The 23,212-nt window shown below is 39.4% G+C and overlaps 1 protein-coding gene across 5 annotated transcripts in view; it reads left to right on the forward strand.

The window, feature by feature from the left end:
• The first annotated feature begins 3 nt into the window (after positions 1-3).
• Positions 4-23,212, forward strand: part of fbxo43 (F-box protein 43) — a 28,594-nt gene continuing 5,385 nt past the window's right edge. The window contains exons 1-4 of one of the 5 annotated variants that reach the window (XM_048529975.1): positions 32-77; positions 390-468; positions 16,326-17,834; positions 18,485-18,587. In XM_048529975.1, the coding sequence (XP_048385932.1) occupies positions 16,357-17,834; positions 18,485-18,587 (1,581 nt within the window). In that variant the 5' untranslated portion in view covers positions 32-77; positions 390-468; positions 16,326-16,356. Of the gene's footprint in view, positions 149-389; positions 469-8,895; positions 9,159-16,119; positions 16,184-16,325; positions 17,835-18,484; positions 18,588-23,212 lie in introns of those variants that run through there. The other 4 variants (XM_048529973.1, XM_048529977.1, XM_048529974.1 and 1 more) reach the window with 4 other exon arrangements.

Raw genomic sequence — 23,212 nt, forward strand, 5'->3', positions numbered from 1 at the left:
GAGGCGGCACTGGATGATGAGGAGGGGTGACATCTGAAGAAATAAACTTTCGGAAAGTATTCTGTTAAAATGCAAATGTAAGTGCCGTTTAACCAGAGGTTTCTCACTCAGTTCTTGGTGGATTGAAAGCTTCTGCTGTATCAGTTACGTAAGTATGAAACAAAAACCGAAATAACTGCGGATGCTGTAAATCCGAAAGAAAACCCGAAGTTGTTGGAAAAGCTCGGCAGGTCTGGCAGCATTTGTGAAGAAAAAAAAAATCAGAGTTAACGTTTCGGGTCCACAGAACCGGTTCTGCAGCCGGACCTGCCGGGCTTTTGCAGCAGCTTCTATGGTAAGTACGAGGCGGTGCTTCGTGGTTTAAATAGAGCCTCGTCTGTCTCCCTCAGTGTTTCTGCTCTATTGAACTCGCTGAGCCTCGAGGCGTCTCTACAAACTCGAAAGAACTTTGAGTCTGCCTTCGCTTCAGTAAGTTGTACGTTTGCGTGCTCGAGGGAATGCTTTCTTGCATCTCGTAGAGACGACGGGAGTCAGTGGTGGAGGGGTAGCGGGGGAGGGGGTGGTGAACGAGACGGGAGTAGAATGCATTGTCTCTTTCCCAAACCCCTCTAAATGTCAACATTTGATTCCGTTGTACATTGCTTGGCATCATTTATATCGTGTTAATTCAGCATGCTCTGGTAAATATTTTTATGTATAATCTCTTCTTATTTGAATAATTGATAAAATCTCTGATCACGATTTCAGGCCTTTTCAATCTGGATCTCAAAAAGTTTCCTTTTGCCTTACATAGATTTATACTGAATGATTTTTGGTTTGATAATTTGAAGGAATCTTTTGCATAAGGCTGTTATAACCTCTGACTTTATATATGTCTTTTTCCTGAAAAATAAAAAAAAATCTGCCTTTCTTTGTATCTATCTATAAACAGCTCTTTTGATTCAATGAAATTTTACAAGATACTAATGAGGTCTGCAATTGAAGATGTTGGATTACATGTTTCACTGGCAGTCTATGTGATCTTGGCTAGTTAGCTATTGTACAGAGATAGTAGGAACTACAGATGCTGGAGAATCTGAGATAACAAGGTGTAGAGCTGGATGAACACAGGCCAATCAGGATCAGAGGAGCAAGAAAGCTAACGTTTCAGGCCTAGACCCTTCAGCGGAAATGGGGGAAGGGAATGGGGTTCTGAAATAAATAGGGAGAGAGGGAGAGGCAGATAGAAGAAGGATAAAGGAGAAGATAGATGGAGAGGAGACAGACAGGTTAAAGAGGGAGGGATGGAGCCAGTAAAGGTGAGGGTAGGTGGGGAGTTTCTGGAGGGGATACGTCAGTCCAGGGAGAATGGACAAGACAAGGGGCTGGAATGAGGCTAGTAGGTAGGAGATGGGGGTGGGGCTTAAGGTGGGAGGAGGAGATAGAATCTGTGTTTTGGCAAGTAAGTGGACTTTTGTAGAGGTGCCAATGCCTATAAATTGTATTCCAGCAAGCCTCCATCACCTTAAGAAAAGGAGAATGCAGAAACCTTGCCAGAACTGCTGGAAACCTTCATTGGGTGCATAGTTTTATATACAACAAAAAGTCTGGGCATGACCTTTTTTGTTCAAAATACTGAACCCCACCAAAGAGAGTGATTTAATTTTATCTATATTCATGTTGTCTTGAGCATCTTAATTAAATGTGGTTTTATTGCTTGCTAAACTGAACCTTTACATGGAGTATTCCAAAGCAGTTCCATTGGAGGCCTTAAAGATCCATGTTCAAACCAGCTGTAGGATTGCTCCAAAGATGCTCTTTTGGCATACAGGATAGGGGCAATGCAAACTCTTTGGAATATGTTTCTGGGTTTATAAGAAGATTTACTTTCTGCAGTTTTATTCCATGGCAGTTATCAGAGGAGTTTCCCTGGGATGTGTGAGCATTTTCCTCATTTGTTTGAGCAGTTTGGATTCAAGAGGGGCACTTACAAAATTCCAATGGTGATAGTTACAGCATCTTTAAAGTCAGGAAATACGTTGAACAAAAATGTTTGAATTTGTTTTTAATCTTATGGGTTTTCAATATTTATATGTATTTACAAGGAATTCCACTGTTTCACTAATTGTATTGATAATTTACTTTTGATTTAAATATGGAAGTTTGTATTTGGGGATATAGAGATCCAAGCATGTTTATGCATACCAAAATACCCAGGAAACAGCATTGCATGAAAACTATGAATATATTCTCCCAATAAAAAACTGAAAGAACTGCAGATTCAGAAACAAAAACAAATTTCAGGAAAAGCTTAGTAGGTCTGGCAGCATCTGTGGAGAGAAATCAGTGTTAATTTTTTAATCCTGTGGCTCCTTCTCAGAACATTTTCTCTCACTTCCAAAACTGTAGGCTCTTTAAGCTTAATGTAAGGATCACCATTGATGAGGATTTTAAAAGCTCTGGATTTTAAAGTTGAAGCAAAGTAACTTAATTAGCACAAATTAATTTGTAATGGTTTCTAGAAATAGATTGGTAGATGGCAACCACAATTCAAAGTGATGTGGGGCCAGAAAATCAAAACATGAAGTTTTCATAGAACTATGTCACCTTGTTACCAAGGGAATTCAAGTTGCCATCCGGCAATTGAAGGACAAATGTATTTCATGCATTAGGAAAATGGTAGACAATGGACAGCAGCAACCAAAAGTTAGATTTTATTGGCATTTTCAGATTGCAATGATGTGATGACAGATTGCACATTGATCAATGTTACTGCTGCCACTCTTTATTTTATATGCAAATGTTTCATGTTGGATTGAAAGACTGGGATTGAGAGAGTCCGCTAGAAGATTTGTTTGGAAAAATAGATGTCAGATGCAGTTCAGCATATTCAACAGAGCTAATATTCAAGAAAAAAGAAATAGGAGCAGTTAGAGGGTGTATGTCTCAAGCTATTCAGTAAAGTCACAGCTAACTCTCATTTTAACTCTCATTTTCTGACTAATTTTCCCTATTTTGCCTTGATTGGCTTATGTCCAAAAAAATCAATCAAGCTCAGCCTTGAATTTATCGACAAACCGTCCACAGCTTGCTGGAGAAGAGAAGTCTTTTTGTCCTCCGATCTTTCTATTTAGCTTTGTATCTTCAACAAACTTGGATATCGTATACATGGTTCCCTTCTTCCAAGTTATTACTGTATATTGAAATTAGTTGATGCTAGAGCATTATTACAGCACCCAACTAGTAACAACCTGACTATATCCGTCCTGACCGAAACATCAGCTTTCCTGCTCCTCTGATGCTGCCTGACCTGCTGTGTTCCTCCAGCTCCACAGTGTTATCTCTGACTCCAGCATCAGCAGTTCTTACGATCTTCAATTTTATTACTGTTGTTTTCTGTCCTCTAACCAATTTTTCCATCCATGTTTATATATTACCCCAACCACACAAACTTTTATTATGTACGACAACCTTTCATGTTGCACTCTCTTTAAAATAAGCTACATTAAGAGATGAAAGGTCATAGAACCGAAGTGCTAAGAGTTTCCTCTCCACAGGTTCTGCCAGGTCTGCTGAGTATCATCAACGTTCTGTTTTTACATTGCTTACTTTTTATACTGTAAATGGAGTGGGGCAAGTAATTGAAATATTTATTCCTGCAAATAGGTTGATTTCAGTGTAGAAGTGGAAACAAATGATAAATTACTTAAAAATGAGAATTCGACTAAATAAAAATCCATGTGAAATCAACAGTCAAGAATGTGAAAAAATTAACTGCAGAAAGGCTACCATGACCAAGACACTTTTAGAAAATAAAATGTATTCCTATGAAGTGATAGTCCCATTGCAATTAATGGGACTGCAATTAATATAAGAAAACAAGACAATTAACCTGGGGTAATACCCGAAATGTTCACTGCTCCTTTCCTCCAGATGCTGCCTGGCCTGCTGTGTTCTTCCAGCCTCCTGTTTGTTTGCAATTAACCATAAGTGGATCAGAGAAGTGACGAAAATGGTCAAAATCAACTTGATAGAGATGGGGCTAGTATTGTATTCAAGTCTTTATTTCCTCAAAAGCAAATGCAGTGTAGAAGAAAACTTTAAAGGCTAAATTTGCTCAGTAGTTTTCTCAACGGGACAGAATACCAGTTATACGGAAGCCACTAACGCTCTCTGGATGTGGACTGAAATTGGAATCCAAGTTCAATCAATACAAAACTGGAATTAAAATCTCGTCTTTGTAGTTGACTATAAACCTTATTTCAGTTTGCTATACTAACCCATCTGCTTCTGTAATGTCATTTTCAGAAATAAATCTGCTCTCCTTACCCATGCTGGCCTATGTGTGACCCCAGATCCATTATAATGTGGCTGATCTTTAACTACCTTCTGAAGTGAACCACCAAGTCACTCAGTTCCAGAATAGTTAAGGACCAGCAATAAATTCCACAACAACTAAAAACACAAAATTTGGAAGAGGAATCTAGAGTGGAGGGTGACGTGTCTGTGAGAAATAAATCTGCATTGGCATTTTAAGAATAATGGAGGAATTGAGAATATTCAATCCGTGCTGTAGCTAGAACCTGATAACAGAGGCAATTATTATTGTTAGAGGTTGAAGCCATTTATGTCAGAATAGGGCATTTAAAATCTATTGGATAAGCATTGTGAGGAAAGGGGTGGTGTGGGACTTGAACTAAGTTGTAGGAGTTCTAAAATTTTGGATGATTTTGGAGCTTGGGGAGACCATGTTTATTGCGTATCTGGTTGCAAATACTACCAGAGTTCAGAGAGCTGTTCCTAGTGATTCTGAGCTTTGTGATTGTATGAGGGATGGATCGCAAGCAAACGATGACCATGAAACAGAACTTTCAGTGGCTCATGTGTGATCATTCTGCCCATGCTGAGTGGATATTTTTCTCCTGGTGATTTTTCAAACTTTGTATAAATTTGATTTTGATATTTGCAACCAGATACACATATTTTGATATGCAAAATTTTTTTTTCCTGCTCCAGTATCTTGTTCGTTTTAATTCCGCATATTTAGCCATGTTCACTTGTTCAATATAAAGTTGCACCCTGATGGAATCTCAGAATTACATAGCAAGAAAGGAAGCCATGGTTTTCAAAGGATGAAATGTTGAACTCTTTCCTGTAATGACTTGTAGCCAGGAGTAAAAGTTCTCAATCCTCCCCTTGTTTTGACTTCATGTCCATTGTTGATGTATTCACTTAATTCCTTGTACCTCCAACTCATCAGTCTTGTTTATAACATTGTGGATTTACACACATGCCTCTTTGCCTATTTTGCATTTCTCCCCGTGTGGTTTTTTTCAAATACTGTCTTTTTATCGTAATGTTATTTGTCTCTCCTAATTCAGTCAGCACTTTTATCCCTCCAATCCTGGTGCCAACTGAACTCCTTTAAGCCCTTTCAACACCAGTGAGAACATTGATTCCAAACCTGCCCATCTTGAACAGGTCCTTAATGCATCCGAATTGATCCCAATGCCCCTGAAATCTGAAACACTCCATGCTAAACATGTTTTTCAGCCGCATATGAATTTGCTCTATTATGCTGCTCCTAAACAAACTAGTGCACGGTCTTGAGAGAGATTGTCTTATTCTGGGATAACAAGGTGTAGATCTGGATGAACACAGCAGGCCAAGCAGCATCAGAGGAGCAGAAAAGCTGACCTTTTGGGTGTGGACCCATCTTCAGAAATGGGGGAGGGGAAGGGTATTCTGAAATAAATATAGAGGCGGGGGAATGCAGATGGAAGATGGATAAAGGAGCAGATAGGTGGAGAGGATACAGACAGGCCAAGGAGGTAGATATGGACCCAGTAAAGGTGAGTGGACGTGGGGAGTTAGGATGGATTTGGTCAGTCCAGGGAAGAATGACAGGTCAAGGAGGTGGGAATGAGGCTGGTAGGTAGGTGTGGAGATAGGGGTTGAGGTGGGAGGAGTGGATAGGGGGGAGAAAGGTTGGCCAGGTTAGGGAGGTGGGGACAAGCTGGGCTGGCTTTGGGATGCAGTCGGGGTGGAGAGATTTTGAAGCATGTGAAGTCCACATTGATACCATTGGGATGCAGGGTTCCCAAGCAAAATACCAGGTCCTGTTCCTGCACCCTGTGGGTGACATTGTTATGGCCCTTGAGGAAGCCCAGGATAGACATGTCATCCAAGGTGTGGGAGGGGGATTTGAAGTGGTTCACGACTGGGAGGTGCAGTTGTTTGTCACGAACCAAGCACAGGTATTCCACAAAGTGGTTTCCAAGCTTCTGCTTGGTTTCCCCGATGTAGAGGAGGCCACATTGAAAACAGTGGATGCAGTGTACCACATTAGCAGATGTGTAGGTGAACATCTGTTTGATGTGGAAGGTCTTCTTAGGCCCTGGGATGGGGGTGACCGGGGAGGTGTAGGGGCAGGTGTAGCACTTCCTGCGGTTGCAAGGAAAAGTGGTGGGGCTGGTGGGAAGTGTGGAGCGGACAAGGGAGTCAGGGAGATAGTGGTCCCTCTGGGAGGCAGATAAGGGTGGGGAGGTAAAAAATGTCCTTGGAAGTGGGGTCAGATTGCAGGTGGTGGAAGTGCCAGAGGTTGGTGGGGTGGTACGTGAAGGCAAGGGGATTTTGCTTTGGTTGTTATTGCGGGGAGGGGGTGTGAGGGATGAGTTGTGGGAAAGGTGAGAGATGAGGTTGAGGGCGTTTTTGACCACTGTGGAGGGACATCTGGGATGTTCAGGAGTGGAATGTCTTATCTCGGGACCAGATGCAGCCGAGGCGAAGGAATTGGGAATAAGGGACGGCATTTTTTCAGGAAGGTGGGTGAGAGGTGTATTCTAGGTAGCTGTGGAGTCAGTGGGCTTGAAATGGATATCTGTTTCCACGTGGTTGCCAGAGATGGAAACAGACACCTACAAAGGAGACAGGAATCCGAGATGGCCCAGGTGAACTTAAAGTTGGGGTGGAAGGTATTAGTGACATGGATGAACTGCTCAAGCTCCTTGTGGGAGCATGAGCTCCCCTGATGCAGTCATCGATGTGATGAAGGAAGAGTTGGAGGATAGGGCCAGTATAGCTTTGGACGAGGGATTGTTCCACGTATTCTTATTATTCTGGGGCCTTTTATACTCTACAACAGTTTGCTTTGCTCCACTTTAAGTGGGACCTCAACAATTTTCGATACCAATTCTGATCTCAAAATCTACTATAACATATAATACCTTTCTCTACTGTGTAGAAAGTTCTACATCTGTTTATTTTTGGAGGGAAATATCATTTTTTGATTCCTGTAATGCTGCCATGTACAATATAACTGGGTATTTTCATCCTGTGACATGCCATTTGACTCTGTAGTGCAGCCATGAATGTGTCCCCTGCCCCAGCCCAGGAATATTACACATATAATTCATTTCCTTGCTTTTTATAAATGCTTTTTACGTATTGCAGGACTTCCTTTCCACTTTTAAATATATAAGTACACAAAAGTAGACAGCATGCAGATTCCATTGTGCCTTTAGAATCTCCCTGACTCTTTCTTGAGCACTACAGTGCTCAAAGGAATCCTGCACATGTTGCCTCTTCCCATGCTATCAGATATATTACCTGTGGCTATTGGCAACTACCTTGCTGTGTTTAGCAACTCTACAGAAGTTCTTAGAGTGGAAGTTTAACTTTCACAAAGGATAACTTTTAACGTGGAATCAGTTACAGTAACAAAAGATGAGTGGCAGAATTGGGCTCCTGCCAATAAAGTCTTTTCTGCCAGTACAGAATATAAGAAAAGTTAGGGGTCAGAGTCCAAATAAAGATCTAGGCTTGTGAGACAATCTTTCTATTGGTAACTTTTGTACGTTATCCCGGTGTCTGTGTGGGTTTCCTCCAGGTGCTCCGGTTTCCTCCCACAGTCCAAAAATGTGCAGGCGAGGTGGATTAGCCCTGCTAAATTGCCCAGTCTTCAGGGATGTCTAGATTAGGTGGGTTATTAGGGTGATGGATCTGGGTGGGATGAGTTGAGAGTCGGTGTGAACTTGTTGCACCGATGAGCCTATTTCCACAATGCAGAGATTCTATGATCTAATTCACATCACTCCAAACCAGTGGTGGTGGAGACATCGGACAGATGAGAGAAAGTTCTGCGCGCTGTCTGTCTCGCTGTCGGCTGTTCTCACTACCACAAACATTTGTCTGGGCATTTCAAGCAAGGAGCTGCCGACATTGTAGCATTTTTCGGGTGCGCTAGCCATCTGCACCAAACAGTTGTTTCCTACAAACTTAGCACACTTGGTGTCAATCCGGTGCAACAAGGTAACACTCCTTTAACCCAAAACAAAACATATATCCGAACAAATCGGCTTCGTGTGAATAATGTAACACGAAACAGCAATCGGATCAGTGACAAACTTCGTGAGGGCGTTCAAATAATAGTATTTCTAAAATTCAACAGTACGCCAAATGCAGTAAACTCGGTTGCTAGTCAGGACTTTGAGCATCAATAAAATATATGAAGCGTAAATGACGTTTTTCCGGGTTTTTTTGTCTTTATGAAGCAGTATCAAAATTCCCGTCATATTTTCGACGGATTTTAACGCCAAACCTCTGAGTTTTAAACTGTACTTGCAAGCGGTTGCTTGCTTTTTTTGCGTGAGAAATACTGGCAACTACCCATCGCGTAATAAAATACACTAATAAACTGTACATGGAGCCGACGCCGCTAATTAAGCAAGACATTTTAAACGACCGACTCTCGGAGCTGTGTCAGCTTAGTTGTCCTACAGACGGCAATTTGTGTATGAGTTTGTGTACGCATTATTTGGCGGTCATTTAAACAGATTTAGCGGGCATTTGCAAACGGCCCAATTAGATCGCAGTGGCGCAAAATTCAAATCCAAACGAGGGAACCTGCAAAGAGGGCTTCGCGTGGAGACAGCATCTGGTTCCCAAGACGATAAGAAAGAGGGATTGGAGCTCTGGGCGCGTTGCTATAGCAAAAGCACCTCTTGCAGCAACCTCCTCCTCGACTGGGCACCCGCAGTGTTACCAACTTAATTTGCAGCGTTCATCAGAACCAACTGTGTATTTGTATACGGTGTTAATGGCCACGGACGTCAAACGGTGGAAGGACTGTATAATGTCCACGGATGGGAAAAGACGGAGCGGCTGTACAATTCTGAAAGGTGACCCTATTTTGATTTAGAATTAAAAAGTAATTTCAAAATATGGCCAGAAGATATAAGAGCAGGCATTAGTCATTCGACCCATCCAGTCTGCTGTTCCGTTCGATCGTGGCTGATATGTTTCTCAACCCCTTTCTTCTACCCTCTCCCTGTGACCCTTAATCCCTTACTAAGCAACAAGTTATCTATATTTGACATAAATGCATTCAGTGACTTGACCTTCGTCTTCCACGGAGATGAGCTCCACGGACGAACCACCCTCTGGCTGAAGAAACTCCTCATCATCTCAGTTCTAAAGGGTCGTGCCATCAATGGCCTGCGCTCTTGGGCCCTGTTCTCTCTCTCACTAGCCAAAACATCATCTTTGCTGGATACCAGGAGGTGACCTTGCAGATGTTTATAAAATCGAGGGTTGTAGATAAGGTGAATAGCCAAGGTATTTTCCTTAGGGTGGGGGAGTCCAAAACTAGAGGTCATAGGTTTAAGGTGAGACGGGAAGATTTAGAATTGTCAGGAGGGACAACTTCTTCCACACAGGATGGTGTATATGCGGAATGAACTAGCAGACGTGGATCCAGTTACAACATTTAAAAGACATTTGGTCACGTACTGGAATAAGAAAGGTTTAGAGGGACATGGATTAAATGCAGGCAAGTGGGACTAATTTAGTTTACAAAACTTGACATGGATGAGTTGGACTGAAGGGTCCATTTCCCTGTTGTATGACTGTATGGCTCTGTCAGGCTTCTTAGTATTTTGTAAGTTTTTAAATTCCATTGAGTATCGACCCAGAGTCCTCAACCCCTCCTTATGATGAGCCCTTAATCTCCTGGACCATTCTTGTAAACTTTGGATCCCTTCATGGCCAGCACATCTTTCTTTAAGTATGTGGCCCAAAACTGTTGTCAAGATTCCAAATGTGGTTTGAACAGAGCTTTATACAGTCTCAGCAGTTCATCTCTGCTCTTTTATTCTAGCCTTGTTGAAATGAATGCAAAAATTGCATTTGCTTTCCTAACTGCCAACTGAAGCTGCATGTTCATCGTGGGAATTCTGAAGAGGATTCCTAAGTCATCTTGTGCTTCAGATTTCTGGATCCTTACCCTGTTTAAAAATAATCAATGCCTCTACTCTTCCTACCACAGTGCATAACACACACGTTCTCAGATTGTAATCCATCTGCCACTTCTTTGCCCACTCTCCTAGCCTGTTAAAGTCCTTCTTCAGCTTCCTGCCTCCTCAATGCTACCTGTCCTTTCACCCATTTTTCAGTTATCTGCACCTTGGGAAGAATACCCTCCGTTCCTTCGTCCAGATTGTTAATGTATAATGTGAATAGTTGTGGTCCCAACATTGACCCCTGCAGAACTCCACTTGTCAACAGCTGCTGTTCTGAAAATGAACCCCTTATCCCCATTCTCTGCCTTCTGCCAGTCAGCCAATCCTCTATGCATGCCACTACCTCTCCCCTAACGCCATGAGGCTTATATTTTAATTAAGCAGCCTCCTGCACAGTACCTTGTCAAAGACCTTCTGGAAATCCAAATAAATCATGTCCCCTGGCTCCTCTTTGTCTAACCTACTCAAACAAATGTTAGAATCCTCAGACATGACCGCCCCTTGACAAAGCCCCGCTGACTGCCCTATTTTACTATGCCTTTCCAAGTACTCTGCAATCTCATCCCTAATAATGGACCCTTAAAATCTTACCAATGATGGAGGTCAGGTTAACTAGCCTATAGTTCCCTGTCTTCTCCCTCCCTACCTGCCTTTTAAAAGGGGTGTTACATCATCCATTTTCCAATCCTTTAGGACCCTCCCTGACTCCAGTGATTCCTGAAAGATCACCATCAATGCAATGCCTCTACAATATCCCCAACCATTCAGAACTCTGGGGTGTGGCCTATCTGGTCCAGGTGATTTATCCACCTTCAGATCTTTCAGCTTCCCCAGCTGCCTTTTCCTTTGTGATGCTCTTGTACATTCACCTCTGTCTCCTGACTCCCTTAAAGCTCCAGCTTAGTTTTAATCTTTATTGGAGTTTGTCACTGTATGTCTCTTCTTTTTGCTTGTAGGTGGTGGCTGCTCGTGCCGTCCTATCCTGAATAAGGGTGTTATTACATACCCACAGGGAAGTCGAATTGGTGCTGTTATGGAGGCATATTCTGTACTTGTTATGCTTTCACTAGAAGTCTGTAAGGAATGCTTAAAACTTTTCAAGGAGTGGTCTAAACATCCATGTATGTTTTTCCTCTTTAGAGTTTGGGGTGTACCAAAACAAACCAACACCTTTGCAATTTTGTCTTGTTTTGCTTAATATTAAGCAAAGACTAGGAGAATGATCTTGGATTTTAATCCTGTCTGTGTAATTAACTGATTTATGACTATTAACATAATTATGTTGTCTTGCACTGGGTGGGAGCTGAAGTATCTTATGATATGGATTGGTCCTTGGTATGGAACATATTTGGCCTGTTATGATATATATGAAGAAAATGTAATAACGGGTAGGCAAGCTACCATACTATTGACTAGAGTCTGGATTCTATTTTTAAAGTGCATGAAGAATGTTTAATTGATTGTGGAGGTGCTGATATCTTGAACACTTTGCTCATTGTGAATACAACAGGGAGCCTGAGATGAAAATATTTACTTGACTGTATTAGCTATGAAAGGGGGAGGGGTACGCTGTCAAGGCTAAGCTTAATATTTGGCATTATGAAAACTTTTTTGGGCACTACCATATAAAATTATGTTTGGGTGATTTAATAAAGTTCATTAAATTTGTAAAATGTGACTTGATATTAAGAGCATTTTTATTGTAAAGTGGTACTATTCACATTTGCACCATTTGAATATTGTTGAGTAGACAGTTTACCTGACATTTCTATCTGTTCTGTTTTCTTCCCCGTTAAGGCTTTAACACACATGTTGTGCACACATAACAATTAGCTGCAAAAACCAATGGTATATGTTCTGATTTCTTTTTCATTTTAAACAGATGCAGTGCACATTGGGTATATGTTATACCATTGTAGAAAATAAATGCTGAGTTTACAAAATACATGGCTGATATGACTTCTAGTGAAAAGACTGTTTCCATGTGGATTCATGCAGATGATTAATCTTGCTCAGGTTTTTAAACCTATAAAAGTTATTTATTAACAGAGAATAAAACACATTTATTTGGGGCATAGTTTATAATGTAAATAATCAACAGGACTGAACACTCCTGTATATAATATCAGAACAGAAATAGGCCAATTCAACCCCTTGAGTTGCTGCTGTCAACAATTGGATGACCTGTACCTTGACTGTTACGTGTCTTTGCTCCTTGTCTGTTGCACAGCAAAAATATGCCATTCTGAATCCTGAACACTTCAGTTGACTCTGTTTGGTCTTGAGTTCCACATTTCCACTACCTCTATTTGTATGATGGTGGGTGATGTGTGCTTTTTTTTTGTCATATACTTCATAGATAAAATTGAGACATCAACCAAACATGGATGATTGGTTAACACTAAAATGCACAAGTTGTTTTATTAAGTTGGTAGCAGTACTAAACAATTGGAGGACTTGTTGAGTTGGTAGCTTCTTCAGAACAAGTGAAGTTTAAATTATGATATGTCACATTTCAGTGTAATGAATACAGAAAGCTTAATCACTAACTCATGAGTATCACAAAAACTGTTTCATGAATTTGCTCCCAAAATAGTGTAGCTCCAAATTTTTTTTTAGATGATCCTCAACCCCTCCAAGTTTAGTAGTTCATTTTTCCAGTTGGGAAATAGTTACTTTCTTTATCCTATTAAATGTGTTTTTAATGTTTAAACATTGGTTTTCTATCTCTCAAATACAGTCATAAACTTGTATCACCAAGGTTGCTTTCAATTCTATGCAAATAACGGTTATGATTTACTTATACTTTCTAAGTTACAATTTTGATTTGGAACATGACTCTAATCAGAGTTTACATTCAGTCTGCTACTCAATCAAGTCTGAATTTTGGTATATTACACTCGTGAACAATAATGATTTTCTATTATAATTGAGGTATTGAGCTGAAGGGCATTTACAGTACACAGGTCTACTTATGGGAGGAACTATTGGCATTGAACCCGAGGACAAGTAACTAATATTTTAAAAACCCCAAAAAGTGACTCAACTTTAAGGAGATGCTCTCTAGCACTTTTGCTGACACGTCGTCACCCTAATGCACATTCTTCAGTCATAGCCAACCATTATGTGTATGACAGTCTGGGTATTGTACAAAACACCCAAAAATTTATGTATATGCTTGTAAACAATGCTTCAAGTACTTAATGAGTTGAGAGACTGTTTAAAAGCAAGAAAGCCTTGAGCGTGCTATGGAGATCATTGTTGGAGATGTACAGAGGCTCAAAAGAAAAACCTAGATTTGCTTTTTTATTTAAAAGCAGAGTTCCAGATAATTGGGAATGGCCAAATAGCTCTGTAAAGAGAGAATTCCATCTATGGGATAGATAACAAGGGTGTCTGTGTGTGAATGAGCAAGTTGCATTGCTAGGGATATACCACAGACCTGAGCTGTGAACTGTGCAGTCAGAGATGCGGAGTAAAGAACTGACTTCCAAGCACCAGTTGTGAGTCCACGTAAATCTGAGCTAAGTCTGTTACATTCTAATTAAAGGTAGAAGTGTATATTGTTTTAAATCATTATCTTCTTAATTGTATTTATTTAGTCATTACTGCTCATATTTACTTTAGTAAAGCAGTTGTATAATAATGATCCATTAAATGATGTGGTCTTTTGAGCCATCCTAACAAATATTTGGCTTGCCCAATATTCATATAACTGGGGTCATAACAAGGCACAGAATTAAAAAGAACTGTTTCCTTTTGTTTTAGTTTCCTCCTTTCCTTTTCCGATAGTGATGCAGCATGGAAACAGACCCTTTGGTCCAAGCAGTCCTTGCCGAACATAATCCCAAACTAAACTAGTTGCACCTGCCTGCGCCTGACCCATATCCCTCCAAATGTTTCTTTTCTAGATGTCTTTTAAACGTTGTAAATGTACTTGCATCAACTACTGCTTCTGGAAGTTCATTCCACACACAAACCACTTTTTTTTTTCAAAAATTGCCTCTTGTGTCTTCTCAAAATCTTTCTACTCTCCCCTTAAAAATATGCTTGCCAGCCTTGATTTCCCCCAACAAATGGAAAGACACTTGCCATTTACCTTCTCTATACCCCTCATGATTTTATAAACCTCTACAAAGTCACCCCTCAATCTCCTGTTTTCCAGTGGAAAAAGTCACAGCCTATTTAGCATCTCCTTAAACTCAAACTGTCCATTCCCAGCACCATCGTGGAAAATCTTTACTGAACACTCTCCGGCTTATTGATATCCTTCCTATAACAGGCAACCAGAACTGGGCACCACTCAGGAAAAGGCCGGATCAAAGTTTTGTTGATCCTTAACTCCCATATTCAAAGGGCTGAGCAATGAAGGCAAGCATGCAAAATACCGCCTTTAACCACCCTATCTATACGTAATGCAAACATCAAGGAATTATGTATCAGAACCTTAGGTCTGGCTATTCTACAACACTACCCAAGGCCCTAATTTTAATTTTATAAGTCCTGCTCTTTTACCAATATGCAATACCTCCTATTTATACATTTAAAGTCCATATGTTGTTCTTCAGCCTATTGATCCAATTACTCAAGATTTCTTCGTAATCTTAGAAAACCACACTGCCACTATACCACCAATTTTGGTATCATCTGCTTACTAACTATGCCTTCTATATTCTCATTTAACTTATTACATTAATGGCAAACAAAAGTGGATCCTGCACCAATCCCCAGTGGAACACCACTGTTCGCAGGTCTCCAGTCTGAAAGATGACCTCAACCGTCACACTCTGTCTTCTACAATTAAGCTAATTTAGTACCTAATTGACAAGCTCACCCTGAGTCCCGTGCAATCTAACTTCACCAACTGGTCACAACCTTGTCAACAGCTTTACTAAAATCTGAGTAAACAATGTCAACTGCTGTGCCCTCATCAATCCTCTTGGTTACTTCCTTAAAAAGCTCAATCAAGTTTCTGAGACAGTAGTTAAGCACAGATGCTGCCTGACCTGAGTTTTTCCATCTTTCTTTCTTTGTTTCTTTCACATTTGTATGATAGTGTATTTAGGGTGAGCAGAGCAGGAAGAAACAAGTCCAACAAAATGTTCCCCTCTATTTGTTCCTTTAGGAACTTGGTGCTTCTAATCGCTTGCCTGGTAATCATGAACTTTATGTTGCAGGTTGCAGGTAGCGGCCATTTGATCAGTCATGTCTGCACCAGAACAACAAATGAGCATTTTGACTTAGTGCCATCTTCTTGTATTGTCCTCATGCCCTTGCGTATTATTTCGATTTAAATTATCCATCCAATTCCCACTGATTTTAAACTGCCCAAACCAAGCTTCCAGACAGTGCATTCCAGACCTTAACCACATTGCTTTAAAAATCTTTTTTGCGCATCACATTCTCCATATCAATGATTTTCAAAGCTATCACATCTCCTCTTAGTCACCTTCTCTCTAAAAGAGAGCAACCCCAAGCTTTCCAACCTATGTTCATTATTGAAGTTTCTCATCCATAGAGATATTTTTGTAAATGATTTCTGCAGTCTGTAATGTGTTCACATCCTTTCTCCAGTACTATATAACAAGTACCATGTCCAAGTTCAGCATCAACTCCTTGGTCTTGTACTCTACGCCCCTATTAATAAAGTTCAGGACACTGTATGCTGTCTGCACCTGTACTTTCTCTGATCTGTGCTCACCTATACCCTAGTCGTTGTCCTGTATATTGCATCAAGGTTAATTCCTGTGTGAAAATGTACCAAATAACTGATTAACTTTTAAGTCAGATTTTTTATTTTAGTCGCTTCAAACTACAGAGTCAGATATGAGGAATGGCTGGGATCAAATTTTGAGAAAAGTGCAATTGCCAAGTACAAAATACAGGATAACCATATATGATTAATGGTAAATTTCTACATTTGCTGAAGATCAATGTTGTTCCATTAAAGTTGCATGAAATTCTAGATTTGTTTTTAAATTTCTTGCAAAATTTCAATTAATTTATTTAATAATTAATGTTTTAACACAAGTAATTTCTTTTTTGTAGGACTGGAAGTTGTGTGGTCCTTTGTGCCAAGATGTTGCGATCACTGAAGCATTCATGTGATCTGGCAACTGGCCCTGAGCAACAAGTGGCTAATCATACAGAAAGTTTTACATCTGATGGATGCCTATCATTAGGACAGGACAGTAACTGTGGTGAAATAGAAAGCACAACTCACTCAGTTAATTACTCCAGTGGAACTGTAGAAGAGCTTGAATCACTTATGGCTAACTTGTCTCCTGTAGCGTGCAATGAAAATCGATTGTATGCTGGTAGACCATCATGCTTTTCAGTAGAAAGAAAATGGTGTGATCAGAAAAGAACTGATTCTACGTTCCCACCTCAGTTTGAAACCCCCAGGAGAACTTACAAGACAATCACATTACGGCGGCGACTTCTTGAGTCACATTTAACCTCCAGTGGAAGCGTAGAATTATATAGAACTCTTAACCAATCAAATGAAGCTGGTGTGGTAGAATTGTCCTGTACCAGAATAGATTGTAAAGGTTCTTTTTGTTCAGACAGTTCACTGGACTCTCCTGAGGACTTGAATTCTAAAGCTTTGGCAACAAGCACTTTAAACAGCGTGGAAAGTGGCACTTCATGTAGAACTAAAAGATATTTATTTGCACAGCAGCGTACCTCTACAATAGATGACTTAAAGGGTAAAAATGAGTTAGTACCTGTTGAATGTATAACCCTTGAGCAATCTACAATAAGTAGTAAGCTTGATTTCAGCAGTTTCTCTTTTTCTGAAGGCTATGATGAATGCACTTCAACTGAGCCCTTTGAAACACCATCTAACCATGGACAATCTGAAATAAATGAAGACCAACAGTTCCTTACTCCTGTGAACAACTTTGTAATGAATCTTAGTGAAAACTTGGCAGACAGGGCAGCACCCAGGACTGCATCAGATGGCAAATTAAATAACTCAACAACTGAAGACAGTGGCTACACTTCTGTTGGCTTTGAAAAATCTGATTCCTTTTCAAACCATGAACATTCCTTCCAAGAGTTGGTGCAAAACCAAAAGAGAACACCCAGGTTGCTAGACTGCAAAAATTCCCAAAAAAGCTTCGAAAGATCCAAGCGGTTATCCACTCTTAGTGAGCGAGGTTCCCAGTCGGAGGCAGATGATGAAGACAGAGGAGCTTTTCTTCTAAAATCAGATTGCAACTTAGAATCTTGCACTAGAGAAAATGAATTGGTGTTTGAGGAAAAAGCCTGTGAGGAGCCTGTAAAGCCTAAGGATTTGTCTAGTACTCCTGCTTTACAGTTAGTACAGGAAATATGCATGAGAAAAAGAAAAAGGCTTGGGGATGCCACTATGCACAATCCCTGTCAGTCAGAGGAAAAGTCATTGAATGAATCTATGCCATCACTATCTAGACTCATTGGCAGAAAAATGGGTTTGGACAAAGTGGATATCCTAAAGGAACTATTCAGCAGAAATCTGATCCATGTTCTTGCTACAATTTTGTTCCACTTAACCATAGATGATCTTGGCAGGTAAGATATGTTGCATTCCAGAAAACCAGTTGGTGACAGACAGAACTGAAGAACTCTTTTTACACTTTGAAAGCATTTTATTTACATTTGTACATTACAGTTAAATGATTAACAACATGTACAGTGTTCTTTAATTCTTTCACTGTATATTCCTAACCAGATATGCAGCAGTTTTTCCTATTACTCTCAAAAAATTATGAACTTGGTGCGTAGTAAACTTACTGATGTATGATTTTAGCTAATTGCTGGAACCTTGAAATAATAGGGAGTCTTTTTGAGTCCCTTCTCAATAACTTCACCATCTACACAAACAATATTAAAACATTTCAAAGGCTGTAACTACATTCTGACAGTTTTACTTCCCTTTTTTTTCTTGCGCTCTCTCTCTCTTTCCCCACTCCAAACAATTCATATCTCAACTTAATTTTCATTTGTTTATAGGATGTGAATATCAGCAACAAGCTTTACCACCTTTCAGAATCTAAAATCTGGGCTGAAATTAACTAAAGTACCTATCTCTTGTCTGAGAAGCACTGAATATTTACTTTAAATGTCATTTGCCCATACTATATGATGCAATTTAAATCTGATGTGTATTTTGCTTGATGCCATTTTGTTTTGTGAATGAAATGCTTGTATGTTCATGCCAGAACAAGAATGGTGAGCAAAATCTGGAAGAAAATTGTCAAGCAAGATCAGGCATCATATCTCAGGACGAAGTACTATTTGGACGAAATTCGAATTCAAAGAATGGTATGTGCTTTTTCTGGTCCTCAGCCTTTTTATAAAGTTAGTCTCTAGGGGGGAAAAAAAGACTGTTCGTGCATCACTGTACTAACACATACAGCAATGTGCTGTAGATATGACCTTCAATTTTTTCAGAAACCGTAGCAATTTCTGTCAACGATCCATGTTTTAGTAAATTTTATAAATATGCCTTAGAAGCATTGAGTTTTCCAATAAATGTGAAGCTCTTCTGGACTGTCCAATGTTTTGACGCCCAAAATGTGTTGGTGACTGTTTGTTTGATTTCTTATTTAAGAATAAATAAGACTTGGCATTTAAGCAGTAGTTTTCAAAGACCGAACGCATGTTATTTTTCTGTAATTATCATTTTTGGTTAGAAGTGATGTTCTCTCCAAACAGCATTGCAGCCTGTAAGTTTTCCCGCACATGTCAACCCTCTTAAGCTACAATGCAAAAAGTAGTTAAAGGACCCCATGCACTTAAACAAAGTGGCCTCACATGACAGGGGAGGGGAAAGAAAAATAAGCTGTTTAGAAGATGCTGCCAGTTTCTACTCCTCCACCTCACATAATTGTCTACACACAGCTGGTATCTCTTCCAATGCATCAAAAGTGGATGACTTAAGTTATACCCTAAAAGTCAGATCAAGGAAGAAGTCTGTTCACTCATGTATATAGCAGGTCATATGGTTGGGCAAAGACCTCCCTTATCTGATTTTATTTTCTTTTTAAAAGCCTTTATGTTAATTTTTTTTCTATTCTTGACTTCAGCTAATAAGACTGACACAACTAGAACCTTGAGGACAAAGGGTTCAAAATGAAAAAAAATATTCTAATGTACTTTCTCATTTTCTCATCAAGCTAACTCAATTAATATTAACAGGAGTTTCAATAGTTGGACAGGATATAAATTAATCTTTGAGATGTGCTGATCTCAGAGTTTTCTTCTGTATCTGCTGTAGTTATTAAGATTCTTAAGATTTTCCTATATTCTTAGACAGAATTGTAATCAAACTAAAATAGTTAATGGATTATTATTGAACTGTAACACAAAGATATGCATGGTTATATTAAGGAAAAAGATTTCACCTAGATGCAGAATAACACTGGAATCAAAAGAAATAAAACGAGGCAAATCATTTTCTTATCTGGATAACTAATCTAATAACTTATTGTAATGAAAAAAGGTGATTAAGGCATCAGGAAGTTCACTTGCAATCTATACCTTCACAAGAATGTCAGACTGCTTTAGAAATAAGAATGCTTTTTATGGAAAGCAGATTGCAATTAGTGAAATGCTACTTCTGGCAAATGATGTTATATGGATGAGATAGTTGGAATATGAGACAATGGAAGCCAAACTGAAGACAACATAGTAATGAAACATGAATAGGAAAGATTTAGAAGGATGTGGGGCAAATGGGACTAGGTCAGTTTGAGAACTCGAACAGTATGAATGAGTTAGACCGAAGAGATGTACAGCTCGGTAATAGACTCTGATTCTGTGATGTGTAATAGTTGGACAAAACACACAGATAATGAAGTTTTAAGAAAAGTCAACACAAGAACGTTTGCAAATGAACACCAAGAGACATTTCCTTTGGCAAGGGAAAAACTAAACATTTGGTAGTGACTAGTAAAATTTTAAGGGGTAGAGCAAGAGAGATACAAAGGAAGCAATAGTAATATAAATAATATAAAATATTATAAAATAATATACTAATAGCCTTAGCAAAATGGGGGCAAGATTTAAGACTATGACCCAAGATGTTAGTTGTTTTCAAGGACAATAACGGTTGGAGAACCATGTTGTAAAACAAGATACCTGAAGCAGTTAGAGCTAAACAATAAACCTACAGAGTATCAGACCTGGATATGCAATCTAATTTTGAAGAATAGTATAATAGAACTAATCTTTTATTATAATTCGGCAATTTATGCATCCCTACACATGAGAATTCTGCAGAAAGCTCTGAATTTTACCTGTACTTTTACTCTCTTCTAACATGTCCTTGCTATTGCAAAAAAAAAACATAATCATATGTTAACTGAAGATAGTTGAAAAGTCAGACATTTTGTGCAACAGCCTGTGACAAAATGTTTAGGGTCACAGAGTCATAGAGATGAATAGCATTGAAACAGACACTTCAGTCCAATTCGTCCTTGCTGACCAGATATCTTAAATTAATCTAGTCCCACTTGCCAGCATTTGGCCCTTCCTATTGATATACCAATCCAGCTGCCTTTTAAACGTTTTTATCATACCAGTCTTCCCAATCTCTTCTGGCAGTTCATTCCATAATGCACCACCATCTGCATGAAAAAGTTGCTCCTTAGGTCCGTTATAAATCTTTTCCTTCTCACCTAAACCTCCAGTTTTGAGCTCCCATACCTTGGGTGGGGGGGGTGGGGGGGGAAGCCATTGATTATTCACCCTATCCATGCCCCTCGTAATTTTATAAACCTTTGTTTGGTCGCCTTTTGGCCTCTGACGTTTCAGGGAAAATAGCCCCTGCCTATTCAGCCTATTCCTATAGCTCAAACCCTCCAATCCAGTCAACATGCTTGTAAATCTTTTCTGAACCCTTTTCAAGTTTCGCATCTTTTCTATAGCAGGGAGACCACATTGATTAAGCCACTTTTGGAATATTGTGTTCAGTGTCCCGTACAGCCTTAACGTGACCTCCCAACTTCTATACTCGATACACTGACCAATAAAGGCCATACACCATACCAAACACCGCCTTCACTATCCTGTCTACTTGCGACTCTATGTTCAAGGATCTATGAACCTGCACCCCAAGGTCTCTTCTTTTGGCAACTCTCCCCAGCACCTTACCATTAACTGTATATATCCTGCTCTGATTTGCCTTACCAAAATGCAGCACTTCTCGTTTGTCTAAATTAAACTCCACCTGCCGCTTCTTAGCCCATTTGCCCATCTGATCTAGGTCCTGCTATGCTACAGATCCCTGAAAAGCTCATGTTTGTAGTTTCTTGCTGGTATCCATAATGTTATAGCTTCAGCTTCATCTTCATCTTCTGTCAGTCTGCAATTCAACATCCAATTAAGGTTTGCTAAATTTTACATAACGATAACACTAATAAGTAAAACCTGAGAGGGCCATCATCCTTCTGCAATGTGATTTTAAAATTTAACTTTATTCAGTCTCCTGACAGCCACCCACTGAGGTAGTGAATTCCACATATTTGTGGTCCTTTGAGAAACTTAGTTCCTCTTTATCCCTGTTTTAATTGCCACTCTTCAGTCTAAACCTATGATACCTCTTTCTAGATTTCCCCACGGAGGGAAATATTCACTCTGCATATTAAAATAAGCTAACCTTAAGTCATACAAATATAATTGTTGTAGAGGAAGGCAGACTGAGGTAGTTTTCTCTTCATTTTAGAACTGTGGAACTGAATTGGGAGTATAGTCTGAATTAGTCTTTTCTTTTCAACATTATATAAACAAAAGTTAGAAGAAACCAGAAAGGGTTGAGAAACATTTGATGTAGTTACCATGGAATGTGCCAAAGAAACATCCAGTTGGGAGGAGTGGGAAAGGAGCTGGGCATCAAAATGGATTAATTGGCTAAAAACTGGCATTTTCTTACAGCCTATTGGAGTGAGACAGTTGCCTGAGCTGCAGCTTGCCATAGTCAGCAACTTCTCCATTCTGGTTGCTCGATCTAACAAGTAATTCATACTCTTGGATATTTTGAACACAGCAGATATAAAGCTAATGAAGAATGAAGTTTGTTTATAGAAACATCACAGTCTTATGGGCATTTAATGCAAGTTTTATTTTTACACATAAACCTGAATGAACAGAATCTTATTTTTATACCTGATGGTGTTTCTTTTATTTGAATCCATACTCCACTTAGGTTGTATTATAAAGATTTAAATTTTGGATAATTTCTTGTTATATCCAATAATTCAGATTTTGGCACTGCCTAACAAACCATAACAGCAATTAACTCCTGATTATGTTTGTAAAATTATTTAATCTAAACCTGCAGAATTTAGAATATGGCTGTCTTGATCTTATGAGACCTTTCAATAGAAATAGTTTGAGTACAGATAGGCATCTTTCTACAAGAATGAAAGCACAGGCATCCAGAACTCCTAACGGATTAAAAATAAAGGGAAAACTAGGTTTATGACTCTGAATTTCAGTACCTCATTGTAGAGAACCAAACTGATTATCAAAAGTACAGAAGTAATATTCAAGGTGATAAGGGGGATAAAACAATGCATTAACATAGATTAACAGATCCAAGAGGTTTTTGTGTAGCATCTACATAATTGAGTAGTCAAGAGTGGTGTGGTTCATTAATGGAGGTCTTGTAGAGGCACAGGACAGAGGTGGGGTAAGCATTTTTTTTTGCTGTACATGTCCTCTTATCTAATATAGTAGTCAAAGAGGAGGTACTATATTAGATAAGCATTTCTCTTTTAAAAGGTGGCAGTCCTCCATGTAAAATAATTCCAGGCCTTGATCGGGCATAATTCTATAAAATGCGGGAAATGGTGGAAATTGCAGAGGCTAGTTTCATAACTTGCAATCCTCCTTTTAAGATTGGGTGATGCCAGAATACAATAGAACTTCAAAGATTACACCTAGAA

Source organism: Stegostoma tigrinum, chromosome 5, assembly GCF_030684315.1.
Source record: "Stegostoma tigrinum isolate sSteTig4 chromosome 5, sSteTig4.hap1, whole genome shotgun sequence".
Lineage (NCBI taxonomy): Eukaryota > Metazoa > Chordata > Chondrichthyes > Orectolobiformes > Stegostomatidae > Stegostoma > Stegostoma tigrinum.